The 20,153-nt window shown below is 44.9% G+C and overlaps 1 protein-coding gene across 1 annotated transcript in view; it reads left to right on the top strand.

Moving 5' to 3' along the window:
* myo10 (myosin X) overlaps nt 1-20,153 on the top strand; it is a 263,426-nt gene that overhangs the window by 155,975 nt on the left and 87,298 nt on the right. Inside the window, exons 5-11 of the mRNA XM_064942709.1 lie at nt 5,054-5,188; nt 9,975-10,099; nt 10,596-10,609; nt 10,835-10,919; nt 18,063-18,166; nt 18,817-18,946; nt 19,646-19,764. Coding sequence (XP_064798781.1) covers nt 5,054-5,188; nt 9,975-10,099; nt 10,596-10,609; nt 10,835-10,919; nt 18,063-18,166; nt 18,817-18,946; nt 19,646-19,764 — 712 coding nt within the window. The remainder of the gene's footprint in view (nt 1-5,053; nt 5,189-9,974; nt 10,100-10,595; nt 10,610-10,834; nt 10,920-18,062; nt 18,167-18,816; nt 18,947-19,645; nt 19,765-20,153) is intronic.

Consider the following 20,153-nt stretch of genomic DNA (forward strand, 5'->3'; position numbering starts at 1 on the left):
CCAAGTGGTTCCTATTTCGGAGATAGAGGGGTATTTCCTGGATCCAAAAAGGGATGGAACTTTGCAAAGCCATTCTAGACGCCCTCAACAAACACCTCAGAGTCTACAAATTCAGAATACTCACAAGGCACTGGCTATTAGAGTGGCTGGTGGTGCCAGAGAAAACAGTATTACACATCCGTGCTACTATCCTGTATTCAGTCTCTAGGCTTCATAAGAAACCAAAAAAAGAGCTGGCTACATCTCAGCGCATTCCCCTTTTGGGTCTCGAGCTAGTTTCACTCGCGTATCGTGATCATCTATCCGCACAGAAGGTGTCCGGGCCCTGCTCAGACAAGTTTTGGCTGGGGTCACACTGCGTTTTCGACATTGCCTACGCCTACTGGGGATGATGGCCGCTGTGATGGAAGTCACTCCCCTGGGGCTATTGTTGATGCAGCCTTTTCCAGCACTGAGGCTAGCCACTCACCTGGATGCGTCTCGCAGCTTAAAATGGTCGCTTCAGGTGTGACCTACTGGCCCAGTGGTGGGAATTGATGTTGCCACTCATCCCCTTAAAAGGGTGTGCACCGGCTCAGATCAGTCTCTACTAGGGCTGTTACAGTGATCATATTACCGGTTTCAGGACAGCAGTAAAATTCCACTTGACTCTGTAATCTCATTTTATGCACTCTGGACATGCGTTTGTAGTACCCAACTCGGTACTCGGGCCTCTATTGTTCCTCTAACCACTCTGACACCAATGCAAATGCAATCAAAAATAACATCAAACCCTTATCACCAAGACAGGTTCATGCTTTTAAAACTCACCTCACTGTGATTTATCAATTTTAAGAAAAAAGTTCAACAACAGGTTGAAACTGAGTGGAAAACATATCTCACCACCATGCCTTTCCTCTCTCTTCTTCATTCCTTTCTCGAGAGCACAGAGAGAGGGGCTATCAACCGTTTCATTAAATATGTTTTGTTGTGAAAACATATTACTATCAATGTTCCCGAACAGATTTCACTTGGTTTCCCAAATTAAACATGGACAAGCTCCCAATGTACCGTGGGGGGGTCCGGCAATGGCTGACATAGTAACAAACGTGGGGGCACTGTCATCACAGTAATGTTTTTGTGGAAGGGTGCACTGGTTGCTCAGACCCGTGCTAAGGCCCCTCGCTCTAGGGTGGAACTGCTTCCTCATTGGAGGTGCACGCAAACCCCACTTCCTCCAATCCCTCCAACTCCAGGATTTGGAAATAGGAATGGGGCTGCCATAATGCCGGAGGAACACTAGTAAACTTCATCTGCCGGAAGTTATGCATGCTAGCAAATATTAGCCATGAGGCTTTTAGTCTAAGCTAGGCTAACTAGCTAGCACGGTCCGTTTAGAATAACCAGTTAACTTAACGCTACGTATACTAAACAAGAGAGCTACCAAAGCAATTCCACCATGGGGAGGCATGAATAGCTGGCAGTAGCTACACTGACTGGTACGCTCTGCAGCGATTGTTTAGCTAGTCTGGTCTCTAAAGTCTACGTAGGACCGGATCACCGAGGTGGGACTGGATCCTTCATCGACAAGTCTGGGAAGAGAGGCAAGCGGTGATTGACCAAGGTAGACCAAGGTGTCGGGGGGTACCCATGGCGGGACTTCTCTGATCGAGTAGCCTCCCATAACCCCGGCAGAGCGCACAGAAGCCGGGTTAAGGGCGGGCAACTACCGCATACACCACGCCCAGCTAGACAACATTTTGTTTTAGCCTGGCAATTATACGCATGATTCAATTAATCAAAATCCAGATGAGCAAGACATTGGAACAAAAGCCTTCGCACCCTGTAGTTAATCTGCACAGGTGTTGGTGAGCAATGGTTCAGTACAGTATACACTGAGTGTATAAAACATTAAGAACATCTTCCTAATATTGAGTTGTATCCTCCTTTTGTCCTCAGACCAGTCTCAATTCGTCGAGGCATGGACTTTACAAGGTGCCAAAAGCGCTCCACAGGGATGCTGAACTATGTTGACTCCAGTGCTTCCCACAGTTGTGTCAAGTTGGCTGGATGTCCTTTGGGTGGTGGACCATTCTTGATACACACGGGAAACTGTTGAGTGTGAAAAACCAAGCAGCGGTGCATTTTTTTACACAAACCGGTGTGCCTGGAACCTACTACGATACCCCATTCATGCACATTTTTTGTCTCGCCCATTCACCCTCTGAACGATAAACATACACAATCCATGTTTCAATTGTCTCGAGGCTTAAAAAATCTTCTTTACAAGTGCCGTCAATAAGGGATTATAGCTTTCACCTGGTCAGTCTATGTCATGGAAAGAGCAGGTGTCGTTAATGTTTTGTATATTCAGTGTAGTCTACTTACTAATGTTTTGTAGTGTGCAATGAAACCTCTAGTGGTAAAATGGTGAATATCCTGTATGTTGAGAATGTTTCAGATGTGGGAAAAGCTTCAGGACGTGAATGCAAAACCTATTTGTCAGTTAGTTAGTCATTTACATTTGACCCATATTGTTAACATGTGTTTATTCATGCAAACAGCAAAGCTTTCTTGAAACACATCTGGCTTATCATACATTATCACCCTCATTGTTGTGGCTAGACTCAATCAAGGGCATGCTATCAAGAAACACTTGATATAGCTGAAGGCTGGAGACTAAAATGTAAGGGATATGGTGTCAAGTACATGTGTGAGTGTGCATGCGTGCATTAGTGGAGGCTCCTCAGAGGAGGAAGTGGAGGACCATCCTCCTCGGTGAATTTCATAAGAAAATAGTGGAACATTAAAGTTATCCTTCTTAGATACAACTTTAATAAATATATTAAAATGTCACCAAATAATTGATTGAAACAACTGTTTTAAAATGAAGGTCTACAGCAGCCTCAACATCACTCTATTAGGGTAGCACCATGGTGTTGCCGGATGACAGCTAGCTTCTGTCCTCCTCTGGGTTCATTGACTTTAATACAAAACCTAATTATGACAACTTCAGGAAGACGTCCCCAACCTATCAGAGCTCATGCAGCATGAACTGACATGTTGTCCACTCAATCAAAGTATCAGAGAATGAATCTAGTACTGACGCATAAGCCACAGCTAGCAGGCACTGCAGTATGTAGAATGTGATGAGTATTTGACTCAAAGAGAGAGAAAGACAATAGTTCAACAATTTTGAACAAATATATTTTTTTCCAAAATTAAGGAGAAGCAAGAGCAATAGAGAGAGAAAGCTAGATATATTTCCAAGGTAAGCTTTTGGTTTTATTAATGTATTGCCTCCGGTGCCTGCCGGTGCCTGCCGGTGTAACTGCTAAACTGCTTTCCAACTACACTGTACTGTGTAATTGTTGCGACTTTACTAATGCATTAGTGCTTAGTAGTCTTGTTTACTATGACATGACAATGATGTAGGCTGTGTGTAGCCGTTAGCAGTCATGAGATGAAGGTTTGGCTTGGAAAGTGTTTTTTCGCCTGGTCACATACAGCTGATGTGTTGTGCACTGAAGTCAAATCAAATTTTATTTGTCACATACACATGGTTAGCAGATGTTAATGCGAGTGTAGCGAAATGCTTGTGCTTCTAGTTCCGACAATGCAGTAATAACCAACAAGTAATCTAACTAACAATTCCAAAACTAATTTCTTATACACAGTGTAAGGGGATAAAGAATATGTACATAAAGATATGAATGAGTGATGGTACAGAGCAGCATAGGCAAGATACAGTAGATGGTATCGAGTACAGTATATACATATGAGATGAGTATGTAAACAAAGTGGCATAGGTAAAGTGGCTAGTGATACATGTATTACATAAAGATGCAGTAGATGATATAGAGTACAGTATATACGTATACATATGAGATGAATAATGTAGGGTATGTGAACATTATATTAGGTAGCATTGTTTAAAGTGGCTAGTGATATATTTTACATCATTTCCCATCAATTCCCATTATTAAAGTGGTTGGAGTTGAGTAAGTGTGTTGGCAGCAGCCACTCAATGTTAGTGGTTGCTGTTTAACAGTCTGATGGCCTTGAGATAGAAGCTGTTTTTCAGTCTCTCGGTCCCAGCTTTGATGCACCTGTACTGACCTCGCCTTCTGGATGATAGCGGGGTGAACAGGCAGTGGCTTGGGTGGGTGTTGTCCTTGATGATCTTTATGGCCTTCCTGTAACATCGGGTGGTGTAGGTGTCCTGGAGGGCAGGTAGTTTGCCCCCGGTGATGCGTTGTGCAGACCTCACTACCCTCTGGAGAGCCTTACGGCTCTTGTCAGCTCGGGATTTGAACTTGCAACCTTCCGGTTACTAGTCCAACGTTCTAACCACATTCTAAGTCCACAAGTGAACAGAAAAGGTGAGAGGAGGAGAGCGCATAGATAGATAACGAGCAAAGTCATCATGCTGTTTCTATGTGGCTGCTATGAACTGTTTGCATGTGATCAGGGCTGTATTCATTTTGCCGATTCTGTTGAAAAACGTTTCTTAAACGGAAGCAAACGGAACAAACTGGGATAAACATACCTGACATTTTTTCAATAGAAACTCTCATTTACAACTGTTGGACTAATGATTACACCCTAGATCATGCAGGCAAAAGTGTGCAAGGTGGTATTGAATTTGTCACGGTCTTGTCACTTTGATTACTCAAAATTCTCTCGATCTGTGCACCTACGTTGTAAAATAGCCTAGGTTGAAGCAACCTCATGATGGGTACAGGGAAAAATATAGTATCATGAAGTAACCTAAACCTATCGATGTTACATTGAGCTGGGTGAATGGAATATGAATGACAGTCATCCAATATGCTGTAACAGAAATAAGGCCATGCTAATAAAATAAAAATCATCCTCCCTCATGTTAAACGGCATCGACCGCCACTGACGTGCATGTTTGTGTGTGTGCACAAGCGTGTGTGTACGTGTATTCATGACTCCGTTCCCATTTCGACATGCCTTTTACATTATGTACCAGTCCCATTCTACAGCGTTGAATAACGAAAGATCAAATGAATCCAAATCAACTCTTTCTTTCTCCTTTCCTCCCCAGTGGAGAGAGTGGAGCGGGTAAGACAGAGAGCACCAAGCTGATCCTGAGGTTCCTGTCGGCTATGAGTGAGCACTCCCTGGAGCTCTCCTCAACAGACAGGACGTCACACGTGGAGGAGGACCTCCTGGAGAGCAGGTATGTGTTTACACAGCTAAGGACTTGTGAAGAGCAGAATCAACAACTTCTAAACACTTGCTTTTGAGAAGGAAAAGGCCAAATGATTTTTATTCAGTGAGTCAATCATCGCTATCTTAATGCAACCCCGAAAAGTCCCAATGGGCCAGTCTGGTCCCAAGTAAGGTAGATCTTTTTTGGGCCAGGGTGGGCTTTTTGGGGAACAGGTCTCAGAGGTCAGAGGTGTGTCTTTAGGCCAAACAATGGGGTAAAGTTGTATGGTGTAAGCAAGCCATAAGTAAAAGGTGTTAGTACTCATTTTAGGTGTTGGCACTTATTTACATTTGACAGTATTTGTATTTTATTATGGATCCCCATTAGTTCCTGCCAAGGCAGCAGCTACTCTTCCTGGGGTTTATTATGGATCCCCATTAGTTCCTGCCAAGGCAGCAGCTACTCTTCCTGGTGTCCAAACACATTAAGACACTTAATATAAAACGGTGCTTCGTATAACACTGTCACACCACCACATATCCACAACACAAAATGTATGTTACCACTAAACAACAATATTACAATGTATGTGTGTGTAGAGTGTGTTTGCTAGGGCCTTTGTGTGTCTGTGCCTGTGTGTACCTGTGTGTGTCTCTTCACAATCCCCGCTGTTCCATAAGGTGTATTTTGATCCGTTTTTTAAATCTGATTCCACTGCTTGCATCAGTTACCTGATGTGGAATAGAGTTCCATGAGGTCATATAGTACTGTGTGCCTCCCACAGTCTGTTCTGGACTTGGGGATTGTGAAGAGACCTCTGGTCTCATGTCTTGTGGGGTTTGCATGGGTGTCTGAGCTGTGTGCTAGTAGTTTAAACAGACCGCTCAGTGCAGTCAGCTTGTCAACACATCTTACAAAAACAAGTAGTGATGTATTTAATCTCTCCTCCACTTTGAGCCATGAGAGATTGACATGCATATCATTGATGTTAGCTCTCTGTGTACATTTAAGTCCCGCTTTTGGAACTTGACCACTCGACTGAACAGTATGTGTGTGACAAAACTAGGGCCTGTAGGACCTGCCTTGTTGATAGTGCTGTTAAGAAGGTAGAAACTAGGGCCTGTAGGACCTGCCTTGTTGATAGTGCTGTTAAGAAGGTAGAAATTAGGGCCTGTAGGACCTGCCTTGTTGATAGTGCTGTTAAGAAGGTAGAAACTATGGCCTGTAGGACCTGCCTTGTTGATAGTGCTGTTAAGAAGGTAGAAACTAGGGCCTGTAGGACCTGCCTTGTTGATAGTGCTGTTAAGAAGGTAGAAACTAGGGCCTGTAGGACCTGCCTTGTTGATAGTGCTGTTAAGAAGGTAGAAACTAGGGCCTGTAGGACCTGCCTTGTTGATAGTGCTGTTAAGAAGGTAGAAACTAGGGCCTGTAGGACCTGCCTTGTTGATAGTGCTGTTAAGAAGGTAGAGTAACGCTTTATTATGGACAGACTTCTCACCATCTTAGCTACTGTTATATCAACATGTTTTGACCATGACAATGTACAGTCCAGTCACCTCAACTTGTTTAATTTCAACATTATTTATTGCAATATTTAGGACTCATTTATTCTTTGAAACACATTCTGAAACTAACTGCAGCTCCATGTTAAGTGTTGCAGTGATTTCACTCGATGTAGTAGCTGACGTGTATAGCGTTGAGTCATCCTCATACATAGACCCTAACACCCTCTGTGTTCTGATAGACAAGTAACTCTTTATCCACATTATAGCAGCAGCAGACTATGATCTATAATGTCAAAAGCCACACTGGAGTCTAACAAAACAGCACCCACAATCTATCATCAATTTCTCTCAACCAATCATCAGTCATTTGTGTAAGGGCTGTGCTTGTTAAATCTCCTTCCCTATTAGCGTGCTGTTTTTTTTGTTGTCTATTTGTTTACTGTAAAATAGCATTGTATCTGGTCAAACACCATTTTTTCCAGAAGTTTACTTACAGACTGATTGGTTGGCTCTTTGATCCAGTAAAGGGGGCTTTACTATTCTTGGGGAGCGGAATGACTTTTACAGAGTGGCAAGTAGCCTAGTGGTTAAGAGGTTGTAACTGAAAGATTGCTTGTTTGAATCTTCGAGCTGGCAAGGTGAAAAATCTGTTCATTTGCCCTTGAGCAAAGCACTTACCCCTATCCAGTCGCTCTGGATAAGTGTGTCTGCTAAATGACTAAAATGTAAATGCAAAATGTTTCCCTCCAGGCCTGAGGGCACACACTTTCTAGCAGGCTTAAATTGAAGATATGGCAAGTAGGAGTGGCAATATCGTCCGCTATTTCCCTCAGTAATTTTCCACCCAAGTTGTCAGACCCCAGTGGCTTGTCATTGATGATTAGACAACAATGATTTGTTCACTTCTTCCACACTCACTTTACACAATTCAAAATTACAATAATTTGATCAGTTATACTTGGATGTGTAGTGTCAGCGTTTGTTGCTGGCATGTATTTTATTTCACCTTTATTTAACCAGGTAGGCTAGTTGAGAACAAGTTCTCATTTGCAACTGCGACCTGGCCAAGATAAAGCTTAGCAGTGTGAACAGACAACACAGAGTTACACATGGAGTAAACAATTAACAAGTCAATAACACAGTAGAAAAAAAGGGGAGTCTATATGCATTGTGTGCAAAAGGCATGAGGAGGTAGGCGAATAATTACAATTTTGCAGATTAGCACTGGAGTGATAAATGATCAGATGGTCATGTACAGGTAGAGATACTGGTGTGCAAAAGAGCAGAAAAGTAAATATATAAAAACAGTATGGGGATGAGGTAGGTGAAAATGGGTGGGCTATTTACCAATAGACTATGTACAGCTGCAGCGATTGGTTAGCTGCTCAGATAGCACATGTTTGAAGTTGGTGAGGGAGATAAAAGTCTCCAACTTCAGGGATTTTGCAATTCGTTCCAGTCACAGGCAGCAGAGTACTGGAACGAAAGGCGGCCAAATGAGGTGTTGGCTTTAGGGATGATCAGTGAGATACACCTGCTGGAGCGCGTGCTACGGATGGGTGTTGCCATCGTGACCAGTGAACTGAGATAAGGCGGAGCTTTACCTAGCATGGACTTGTAGATGACCTGGAGCCAGTGGGTCTGGCGACGAATATGTAGCGAGGGCCAGCCGACTAGAGCATACAAGTCGCAGTGGTGGGTGGTATAAGGCACTTTAGTGACAAAACGGATGGCACTGTGATAAACTGCATCCAGTTTGCTGAGTAGAGTGTTGGAGGCAATTTTGTAGATGACATCGCCGAAGTCGAGGATCGGTAGGATAGTCAGTTTTACTAGGGTAAGTTTGGCGGCTTGAGTGAAGGAGGCTTTGTTGCGGAATATAAAGCCGACTCTTGATTTGATTTTCGATTGGAGATGTTTGATGTGAGTCTGGAAGGAGAGTTTACAGTCTAGCCAGACACCTAGGTACTTATAGGTGTCCACATATTCAAGGTCGGAACCATCCAGGGTGGTGATGCTCATCGGGCATGCGGGTGCAGGCAGCGATCGGTTGAAAAGCATGCATTTGGTTTTACTTGCGTTTAAGAGCAGTTGGAGGCCACGGAAGGAGTGTTGTATGGCATTGAAGCTCGTTTGGAGGTTAGATAGCACAGTGTCCAAGGACGGGCCGGAAGTATATAGAATGGTGTCGTCTGCGTAGAGGTGGATCAGGGAATCGCCTGCAGCAAGAGCAACATCATTGATATATACAGAGAAAAGAGTCGGCCCGAGAATTGAACCCTGTGGCACCCCCATAGAGACTGCCAGAGGACCGGACAGCATGCCCCCCGATTTGACACACTGAACTCTGTCTGCAAAGTGAATGGTGAACCAGGCAAGGCAGTCATCCGAAAAACCGAGGCTACTGAGTCTGCCGATAAGAATATGGTGATTGACAGAGTCGAAAGCCTTGGCAAGGTGTCATGCCTACGTTTGCTAATCTTGCTAATAAAAAAATCATTCAAGTAATTGGCAATAATTGGTTCAATGAATAATGAAGCTGAGATTGCCTTTTTCTCCAAAATGTCATTTAAGGTGCTCCAACGCTTTTAACTGTCATTCTTTATATCATTTATCTTTGATTCGTAGTATAGTTTCTTATTATTATTTTTCAGTTTAGTCACATGATTTCTCAATAGCAGTACGTTTGCCAATCAGTTGGCAGCCAGACTTATTTGTCATTCCTTTTGCCTCATCCTTTTCAACCAAATCATTTTTCAATTCCTCCTCAATCCACGGGGATTGAACCATTTTTACGTTTTAATGGGTGCATTAGTAACTGGAATATGAAGTTCATAAATGTGTCAAGTGCAGCGTCTGGTTGCTCCTCATTACACAACAGACCAACAAACAGTATTTACATCATCAACATATGAATCACTACAAAACGTATTGTATGACCTCTTATACACTATATTAGGCCCAGCCTTTGGAACGTTGGTTTCCTAGATATGGCTACTATTTTGTGATCACTACATCCTATGGATCTGGATACTGCTTTAAAGCAAATTTCTGCAGTACAATATTCTATTGGCTCTATATGAATTATTGGACAGCACCTGCCTACTTTATGTACAGATTGTAAAACATTTTCAGTCATTTAACTTTTTGGAAAGAAAGTCTTTTCCCAACCTTATCTAGTTGCAGGTGCATGGAGGATGTAAAAAAAACATTATTTGAAAAAGACACTCCAGCTTTCTGCCAATATTCTTATTTCAACAATTTAGTGGACTTTCTCTATCTCTCTCTGTCTCTCTCTACTCCTTTAGCCCAATCATGGAAGCCTTCGGCAACGCCAAGACCGTCTACAACAACAACTCTAGCCGGTTTGGGAAGTTTGTTCAACTGCACTTCTGTCAGAAGGGCAACATCCAAGGCGGTAAAATCGTGGACTGTATCCTTTACTACGCTATTAACATCCATAGTGTGGACAGAATTATGTTTTCTACATGTCCTGTTCAAGTTCCTATAGGAAATGCTCCAAACTGCTGCCAAGCACTCTTCAGGGAAGGGTTTAGGTGATGATTTATTAGCGTGCTTTATTAGTGTGCAGTGTGCTGTTCTAGTTTCAAACATATGACAATCTCTGTTCTGGTGAGTTATTGAATGTGACAATCAATGACTAGGTGTCGAGATAGAAAACTTTCTGCTTTCTCTCTGGAACTATTTTCCCTCCTATCTTTTCACCTACTTTGAGGTGTGACTCTCCAGCTCTCTTTTCTCTCTCCACTCTCTCATCTGTCTGTATATTTCTCTCTCCTTCATCTTCCCCTCTTCTTTCTAAAAATCTATGCCAGATAATTGTCATACATGAATCTCAATGTGGAGCATCCGACTTTCTAAAGGTAATATATGAATATATGCCTTAACTACCACCTTTCTGTGCAAAGACCTCCTAGAGAAGGTAAATATTATCTCTCTGTCTCTCTCAATCTCTCTTTCCCCATTATCCCCTCTCTCTCTGCCTCTGGCAGTCGGTCGGTCTCTCTCTCTCTCTCTCTCTCTCTCTCTCTCTCTCTCTCTCTCTCTCTCTCTCTCTCTCTCTCTCTCTCTCTCTCCAATGTCATTGTGTTGCTATGTGTCCTGTTGGAGGTGTGCGTTGATGGTTTTGTGTCCTCTGCCCTATCAGAATCGAGTTGTTAGGCAGAATCCAGGGGAAAGGAACTATCACATCTTCTATGCACTTCTGGCTGGAACCAATGCAGAACAGAGGGGTGAGTGACAATATGATACATGGGTCAAACCAAAACATAACAGAAGGGTGTAGCTATCTTGTAGTTTATTTTCTACATGGGGCAAAAAGGCCCCCAAAGTAAGATCCAAGCCCACTTTAGCATCAAAACTGAACATTGAAACCAATAATAGCCAAACTTTATAAGATCTGGTGGCCTGCCTCGCCTAAATCGAATAAAATGTTATTTGTCACATGCTTTGTAAACAACAGGTGTAGACTAACAGTTAAATACTTACTTATGGGTATTTTTCCAACAATGCAGAGTTAAAGATTATTCAATTCCATTAAGAACAATTCCATGAAGAACAATAACAAGTAAAAATAACATGGTTATATAAGGGGCGAGTGTGAAATTGTGTGTGAGTGTGTATGTGACATCATTATGCATATGCGTGCGTGCGTGTGTGTGTGTAGAGCCCAGTGTGTGTGCATAGTCACTGCAAGGTAGCAAGAGGGTGCAAAAAAGGGTCAATGCAGGTTAGTCCGGGTAGCCATTTGATTAGCTTAGCTGTCTTGCTTAGCAGTCTATGGCTTGGAAGTAGAAGCTGGTCAGGGTCCTGTTGGTTCCAGACTTGGTGCACTGGTTGCTGTGCGGTAGCAGAGAGAACAGTCTATGGCTTGGAAGTAGAAGCTGTTCCGGGTCCTGTTGGTTCCAGACTTGGTGCACTGGTTGCTGTGCGGTAGCAGAGAGAACAGTCTATGGCTTGGAAGTAGAAGCTGTTCCGGGTCCTGTTGGTTCCAGACTTGGTGCACTGGTTGCTGTGCGGTAGCAGAGAGAACAGTCTATGGCTTGGAAGTAGAAGCTGGTCAGGGTCCTGTTGGTTCCAGACTTGGTGCACTGGTTGCTGTGCGGTAGCAGAGAGAACAGTCTATGGCTTGGAAGTAGAAGCTGGTCAGGGTCCTGTTGGTTCCAGACTTGGTGCACTGGTTGCTGTGCGGTAGCAGAGAGAACAGTCTATGGCTTGGAAGTAGAAGCTGTTCCGGGTCCTGTTGGTTCCAGACTTGGTGCACTGGTTGTCGTGCGGTAGCAGAGAGAACAGTCTATGGCTTGGATGTAGAAGCTGTTCAGGGTCCTGTTGGTTCCAGACTTGGTGCACTGGTTGCTGTGCGGTAGCAGAGAGAACAGTCTATGGCTTGGAAGTAGAAGCTGTTCCGGGTCCTGTTGGTTCCAGACTTGGTGCACTGGTTGCTGTGCGGTAGCAGAGAGAACAGTCTATGGCTTGGAAGTAGAAGCTGGTCAGGGTCCTGTTGGTTCCAGACTTGGTGCACTGGTTGCTGTGCGGTAGCAGAGAGAACAGTCTATGGCTTGGAAGTAGAAGCTGGTCAGGGTCCTGTTGGTTCCAGACTTGGTGCACTGGTTGCTGTGCGGTAGCAGAGAGAACAGTCTATGGCTTGGAAGTAGAAGCTGGTCAGGGTCCTGTTGGTTCCAGACTTGGTGCACTGGTTGCTGTGCGGTAGCAGAGAGAACAGTCTATGGCTTGGAAGTAGAAGCTGGTCAGGGTCCTGTTGGTTCCAGACTTGGTGCACTGGTTGCTGTGCGGTAGCAGAGAGAACAGTCTATGGCTTGGAAGTAGAAGCTGTTCAGGGTCCTGTTGGTTCCAGACTTGGTGCACTGGTTGCTGTGCGGTAGCAGAGAGAACAGTCTATGGCTTGGAAGTAGAAGCTGTTCAGGGTCCTGTTGGTTCCAGACTTGGTGCACTGGTTGCTGTGCGGTAGCAGAGAGAACAGTCTATGGCTTGGAAGTAGAAGCTGTTCCGGGTCCTGTTGGTTCCAGACTTGGTGCACTGGTTGCTGTGCGGTAGCAGAGAGAACAGTCTATGGCTTGGAAGTAGAAGCTGTTCCGGGTCCTGTTGGTTCCAGACTTGGTGCACTGGTTGCTGTGCGGTAGCAGAGAGAACAGTCTATGGCTTGGAAGTAGAAGCTGGTCAGGGTCCTGTTGGTTCCAGACTTGGTGCACTGGTTGCTGTGCGGTAGCAGAGAGAACAGTCTATGGCTTGGAAGTAGAAGCTGGTCAGGGTCCTGTTGGTTCCAGACTTGGTGCACTGGTTGCTGTGCGGTAGCAGAGAGAACAGTCTATGGCTTGGAAGTAGAAGCTGTTCCGGGTCCTGTTGGTTCCAGACTTGGTGCACTGGTTGTCGTGCGGTAGCAGAGAGAACAGTCTATGGCTTGGATGTAGAAGCTGTTCAGGGTCCTGTTGGTTCCAGACTTGGTGCACTGGTTGCTGTGCGGTAGCAGAGAGAACAGTCTATGGCTTGGAAGTAGAAGCTGTTCCGGGTCCTGTTGGTTCCAGACTTGGTGCACTGGTTGCTGTGCGGTAGCAGAGAGAACAGTCTATGGCTTGGAAGTAGAAGCTGTTCCGGGTCCTGTTGGTTCCAGACTTGGTGCACTGGTTGCTGTGCGGTAGCAGAGAGAACAGTCTATGGCTTGGAAGTAGAAGCTGGTCAGGGTCCTGTTGGTTCCAGACTTGGTGCACTGGTTGCTGTGCGGTAGCAGAGAGAACAGTCTATGGCTTGGAAGTAGAAGCTGGTCAGGGTCCTGTTGGTTCCAGACTTGGTGCACTGGTTGCTGTGCGGTAGCAGAGAGAACAGTCTATGGCTTGGAAGTAGAAGCTGTTCCGGGTCCTGTTGGTTCCAGACTTGGTGCACTGGTTGTCGTGCGGTAGCAGAGAGAACAGTCTATGGCTTGGATGTAGAAGCTGTTCAGGGTCCTGTTGGTTCCAGACTTGGTGCACTGGTTGCTGTGCGGTAGCAGAGAGAACAGTCTATGGCTTGGAAGTAGAAGCTGTTCCGGGTCCTGTTGGTTCCAGACTTGGTGCACTGGTTGCTGTGCGGTAGCAGAGAGAACAGTCTATGGCTTGGAAGTAGAAGCTGGTCAGGGTCCTGTTGGTTCCAGACTTGGTGCACTGGTTGCTGTGCGGTAGCAGAGAGAACAGTCTATGGCTTGGAAGTAGAAGCTGGTCAGGGTCCTGTTGGTTCCAGACTTGGTGCACTGGTTGCTGTGCGGTAGCAGAGAGAACAGTCTATGGCTTGGAAGTAGAAGCTGGTCAGGGTCCTGTTGGTTCCAGACTTGGTGCACTGGTTGCTGTGCGGTAGCAGAGAGAACAGTCTATGGCTTGGAAGTAGAAGCTGGTCAGGGTCCTGTTGGTTCCAGACTTGGTGCACTGGTTGCTGTGCGGTAGCAGAGAGAACAGTCTATGGCTTGGAAGTAGAAGCTGTTCAGGGTCCTGTTGGTTCCAGACTTGGTGCACTGGTTGCTGTGCGGTAGCAGAGAGAACAGTCTATGGCTTGGAAGTAGAAGCTGTTCAGGGTCCTGTTGGTTCCAGACTTGGTGCACTGGTTGCTGTGCGGTAGCAGAGAGAACAGTCTATGGCTTGGAAGTAGAAGCTGTTCCGGGTCCTGTTGGTTCCAGACTTGGTGCACTGGTTGCTGTGCGGTAGCAGAGAGAACAGTCTATGGCTTGGAAGTAGAAGCTGGTCAGGGTCCTGTTGGTTCCAGACTTGGTGCACTGGTTGCTGTGCGGTAGCAGAGAGAACAGTCTATGGCTTGGAAGTAGAAGCTGGTCAGGGTCCTGTTGGTTCCAGACTTGGTGCACTGGTTGCTGTGCGGTAGCAGAGAGAACAGTCTATGGCTTGGAAGTAGAAGCTGTTCAGGGTCCTGTTGCTTCCAGGCTTGGTGCACTGGTTGTCGTGCGGTAGCAGAGAGAACCGTCTATGGCTTGGGGGTCCTGGATGGCAAGGAGCTCGACCCCAGTGATGTACTGGGCCGTACTCACCACCCTTTGTAGCTCCTTGCGGTCGGGTGCCTTGCAGTTGTCGTACCAAACGGTGATGCAGCCAGTCAAGATGCTCTCAATGGTGCAGCTGTAGAACTTTTGAGGATCTCAGGACCCATGCAAAATCTTTTCAGCGTCCTGGGGGCAAGAGGCCCTGTAGTGCCCTCTTCACAACGGCGTGGGTGTCTTTGGACCATGTTAATTCCTTAGTGATGTGGACACTGAGGAACTTGAAGCTATTGATCCTGCTCTACTGCAGCCCCATCGATGTGGATGGGGGCGTGCTCGCCCCTCCGTTTCCTGGAGTCCAAGATCAGCTCTTAACTGATGTTGAGGGAAAGGTTGTTGTCCTGGCACCACCCACAACTGCATGCAGTCTACCACACTACCAGGTCTCTGACCTCCTCCCTATAGGATGCCTTATCGTTGTCAATGATCAGTCCTACCATCATCGTGTTGTCAGCAAACTTGACGATGGTGCTGGAGCCGTGCGCGGCCATGCAGTCGTGGGTGAACAGGGAGTCCAAGAGGGGACTAAGCACACACCTCTGATGGGGCCCCATGTTGATGGTCAGCTTGACGAATATGTTGTTGCCTGGCCTCACTACCTGGAGTCGGCCCGTCAGGAAGACCAGGATCCAGTTGCAGAGGGAAGTGTTTGGTCCCAGGGTCCTGAGCTTGGTGATGAGCTTGGAGGGGACTATAGTGTTGAATTCTTAGCGGTAGTTGATGAACAGCATTCTCACATAGGTGTTCCTCTTGTCCAGGTGGGAGAGAGCAGTGTGGAGTGCAATAGAGATTGCATCATCTGTGGATCTATTGGGGCAGAATGTGAATTGGAGTGTGCCCAGGGTTTCTGGGATGATGGTGTTGATGTGATTCATGACCAGCCTTTCAAAGCATTTCATGCTATGTGTTTCTCCTACAGTGGTTCTTCCTCTAAAAGTTTTGAGCTTATGCTGCCACCATTTGTGGTAGATGGTGGCATTCTGTCATTGCACAACACTATCACAAGGGGGAGGTAGAACGCTAACCTATCGGTAGTCTAAACTGCAGCAATTAATGGAGGTGTTTTCAGTCTGAGAGTCTCTCCTCTGCCACTAGAGTCCTGCATCAGGCATCAACAACATAAACTGTTGATTGTCCTGGAGTTAAGAGACAACTTGGGTAAATACAATGGGGTAATTTCAATTGACATGTGGACTGACGATTTTCGGATAATAGGCACGGTGGCTTTTGGGTCCTCTCCCTCTAAAAAAACAGAAATAAATAATGCCAAATAATAAACTGGCTTTATTTACAAATTAGTAAGAATGCCTGACTCCATGTTCAAGAATGGCCTTTTTCCCTTTATTCAGATTACAATCGCTCACTTTCGGTTATTTGAAACGAAGCCATAGAAAGTTGGTTGCAATTTCAGTAGGAAAAAAAGTAAGAAACTTGTCTGTCGGCCTGTATTAAAGACCAAAATTGGTGTAAGAAAATAGTGATTGAATGGATTTAGTGGATTTTAATACTTCTGACATACCAAAATTCTAACTCCACCCATAACTTTTGGACATTCGAACATTCCCAGAAGGCATGGATTATTAGAACCTACTGCAGCCCTAAAAGCTATGGGTACAAACAAAGTTTCCATGATGGGTAATTAGCAGGACAATAGACTCTTCAACCAACTATCAGCAGGACAACAGGCTCTTCCCATGCAAATGAACTGAATCCCTCAAAAACATTTCCACTGCATTTCAACCCTGCCACAAAAAGACCAGCTGACATCATGTCAGTGATTCTCTCGTTAACACAGGTGTGAGTGTTGACGAGGACAAGGCTGAAGATCACTCTTTTCATGCTGATTGAGTTTGAATGACAGACTGGAAGCTTAAAAAAGAGGGTGGTGCTTGGAATCATTGTTCTTCCTCTGTCTACCATGGTTACCTGCAAGCAAACACGTGCCGTCACCATTGCTTTGCACAAAAAGGGCTTCACAGGTAAGGATATTGCTGCCAGTAAGATTGCACCTAAATAAGCGATTTATTGGATCATCAAGAACTTCAAGGAGAGCGGTTCAATTGTTGTGAAGAGGACTTCAGGGCGCCCAAGAAAGTCCAGCAAGCGCCAGGACTGTCTCCTAAAGTTGATTCAGCTGCGGAATCGGGGCACCACAAGTACAGAGCTTGCTCAGGAATGGCAGCAGGCAGGTGTGAGTGCATCTGCACGCACAGTGAGGCGAAGACTTTTGGAGGATGGCCTGGTGTCAAGAAGGGCAGCAAAGAAACCACTTCTCTCCAGGAAAAACATCAGGGACAGACTGATATTCTGCAAAAGGTACAGGGATTTTACTGCTGAGGACTGGGGTAAAGTCATTTTCTCTGATAAATCCCCTTTTCGTTTGTTTGGGGCATCTGGAAAAAAGCTTGTCCGGAGAAGACAAGGTGAGCGCTACCATCAGTCCTGTGTCATGCCAACAGTAAAGCATCCTGAGACCATTCATGTGTGGGGTTGCTTCTCCGCCAATGGTGTGGGCTCACTCACAATTTTGCCTAAGAACACAGCCATGAATAAAGAATGGTACCAACACATCCTCCGAGAGCAACTTTTCCCAACCATCCAGGAACAGTTTGGTGACGAACAATGCCTTTTCCAGCATCATGGAGCACCTTGCCATAAGGCAAAAGTGATAACGAATTGGCTCGGGGAACAAAACTGCGCCAACATTTGAAAGCCAGTCACCGCTTCCCCCCCACCCCCCATGTTAACTGAACTTTTGAAAGCCAGTCACCGCTCCCCACCCCCCATGTTAACAAAACGTATTCTCCTATTTTCTCCTTGCTAAATAAACGGTGCTGTAGTTGCCCAGATACTTCCCACATTTCCCTCAGCTGTACATCCATGGCTCTTCCTATAACATCTGCCTCCATCTAATCCTTGTTTCGTGTTACTGAATTAGGCGCTGTCTGTCCGATGTATAATTTTGTATTTTTCTTGGAATAGAAACACCATTATATTAATCAAATTAATTAAGCTAAATTTCTTAAAATAAATCCTGTATACTATGTTCTTACAAAAAAGTTTTTAAATTCTCTAGTACAGACAATATAAAAACAGTCAAATGCTTCTCAAAGATGCCCTCTGGTGGTCAAATGCTCACCAACTAGCATTAATGACAACAATGATATGACACTTACATTAAATAACGTGCCATCGAATTCTGCAGCAGCACACAAGCTGTGCTGTAGTACCACACAACTTTTAAAGGAAGAACCCTAACCCTAAATAATGTTAGGAGAAACACTGGATTATACAACAATTACACTTTTAACCCATTATTGAGTCTTTCTTTTTTCCATGACAGAGGCCTTCAGTTTTTCCCCACCAGAGAATTACTACTACCTAAAGCAATCTGGCTGTGTGGCAGACAAGACAATCAACGACAAAGGCACTTTTCAGGACGTACTGGTATGGCCCTCCCATCTCTATCAATGGTTTATTGTTGATGATACAGTTCAGAGCATTCAAAAGTTACTTGCTGCAGCAAGCTGTACATTACATTACATTTAAGTCATTTAGCAGACGCTCTTATCCAGAGCGACTTATTTTTAACCGAACATTCGTGAGGTGATGCCAAGCGCCAAGTTCATTAGCAATCATCTAACAATAACCCATACATTTAAATACATTTCTGAAATATGCCCATGGCAATGTTACATCCCCTTTGAAGCAAATGTCGTTTTTTTTGCTAATATACAGTACTTTTTTTGTTCACTTTTTATTGCCCAGAACGGTTGTAAAAAATTGACATTAGTGGAACTACAATTTGAAAATGTCAATGACAGGGACTTGCCACAGGGTCTTACAGCTGCACCTCATACCATAGAGACACTAAAGCACCAGATTCCACTTATAGTGGTCTGGATTCAACTTTACTTGGTTTGTTCAGGGATATGGTAATGAATTGAATTAAATTGTGTCTGGACAGATTGAATATATGGGAAAACTAGTATATATTGTGTGATTTGATTTTTTTATTCAATTTTTTTCTTGGGGGCACAACTGCCTATTTTTGGCAGCATCAACATTCTGTTAATTTGTGTTGTTTTCCATCCCAGAATGCAATGCGGACCATGCAGTTCACAGAGGAGAATATCTGGGAGATCCTTCGGCTCCTGGCGGGAATTCTTCATGCCGGGAATATCGAGTTTATGACGGCCGGAGGAGCTCAGGTCTCTTCCAAAACAGGTTAATGTCTCTCCTCTTTTCTCTCCTTCCTCTCCTCCTCACGTTCCACTTTTTCCTTGAGGTACTACCTATGATATTCTACTTTCCTTGAGATTCTCCCTATCCCTGTCCTAGTTCTGGGTTGTCCAAGTTTTAAGATTAGCTCTCCCCTATGCCTTAGCGCTAGGGTAACCTTACCTTTTGCCTCAACTAAACAATAATATTCTACCTAGTGCCCACAAAGCTTTGTTCAAAGCTATTTTTCCCAGTCAGATCTAGTTTGTTTTTCCCCAGAGTTCCCAGTTGTTTTGAACATGGTGTTAGTCTCAGTGGAGGGAGGGAGGGGGGGGGGGAGCAACAGCAGAGGGTCCACCATCTGCTGCTGCTTTGATTACCCGGTGAGCACGGTTTAACGCCAACAGCGCAATAGACACACACACACAAAAAAGGAGTGCAAGCCTTGAGCATTGGCTTTTCTACAGAAATGTTTGGGGATCGACTAGGAATGCCTTGAAGATCAACCAGGTTGGTGACCACTGATCTAGAGGGGCATAGACGGACATCAAATCAAATTTTATTGGTCACATACACATGGTTAGCAGATGTTATTGCGAGTGTAGCAAAATGCTTGATGACAGCACAGCAAAGGATATCTATTGTACAGTACTTATTACACCCCCACATCCCTTTTCTAAAATACCACTGTCTGTGTGTCTGTAGCACTGGGCAGGACAGCAGACCTCCTGGGCCTGAACTCAGAACATCTGGCCGAGGTGCTGACCCACAAGTCCTTGATCCTACGGGGTGAGGAGATCTGCACGCCGCTCACCGTTGAACAGGTAACCTAACCATGATGACAGAGGGCACCAGTTGACCCCATTGTTTAAAACGTCTTATGGTATAGGGGACGCTTGCGCCTCACTTGGCCAAAAGTCAGGGAAAATGCAGCGCGGCAAATTCAAATAAATCACACGTGAGATACTAAATTAAAGCTACACTCGTTGTGAATCCAGCCAACATGTCAGATTTTAAAAAGGCTTTTCGGCGAAAGCATAAGAAGCTATTATCTGATGATAGCACAACAGTAAATAAAGAGGGTAGCATATTTCAACCCTGCAAGCGCTACACAAAACGCAGAAATAAAATATAAAACATGCATTACCTTTGACAAGCTTTTTTTGGCACTCCAATATGTCCCATAAACATCACACTTGGTCCTTTTGTTCGA

Source organism: Oncorhynchus masou, chromosome 3 (assembly GCF_036934945.1).
Source record: "Oncorhynchus masou masou isolate Uvic2021 chromosome 3, UVic_Omas_1.1, whole genome shotgun sequence".
NCBI lineage: Eukaryota > Metazoa > Chordata > Actinopteri > Salmoniformes > Salmonidae > Oncorhynchus > Oncorhynchus masou.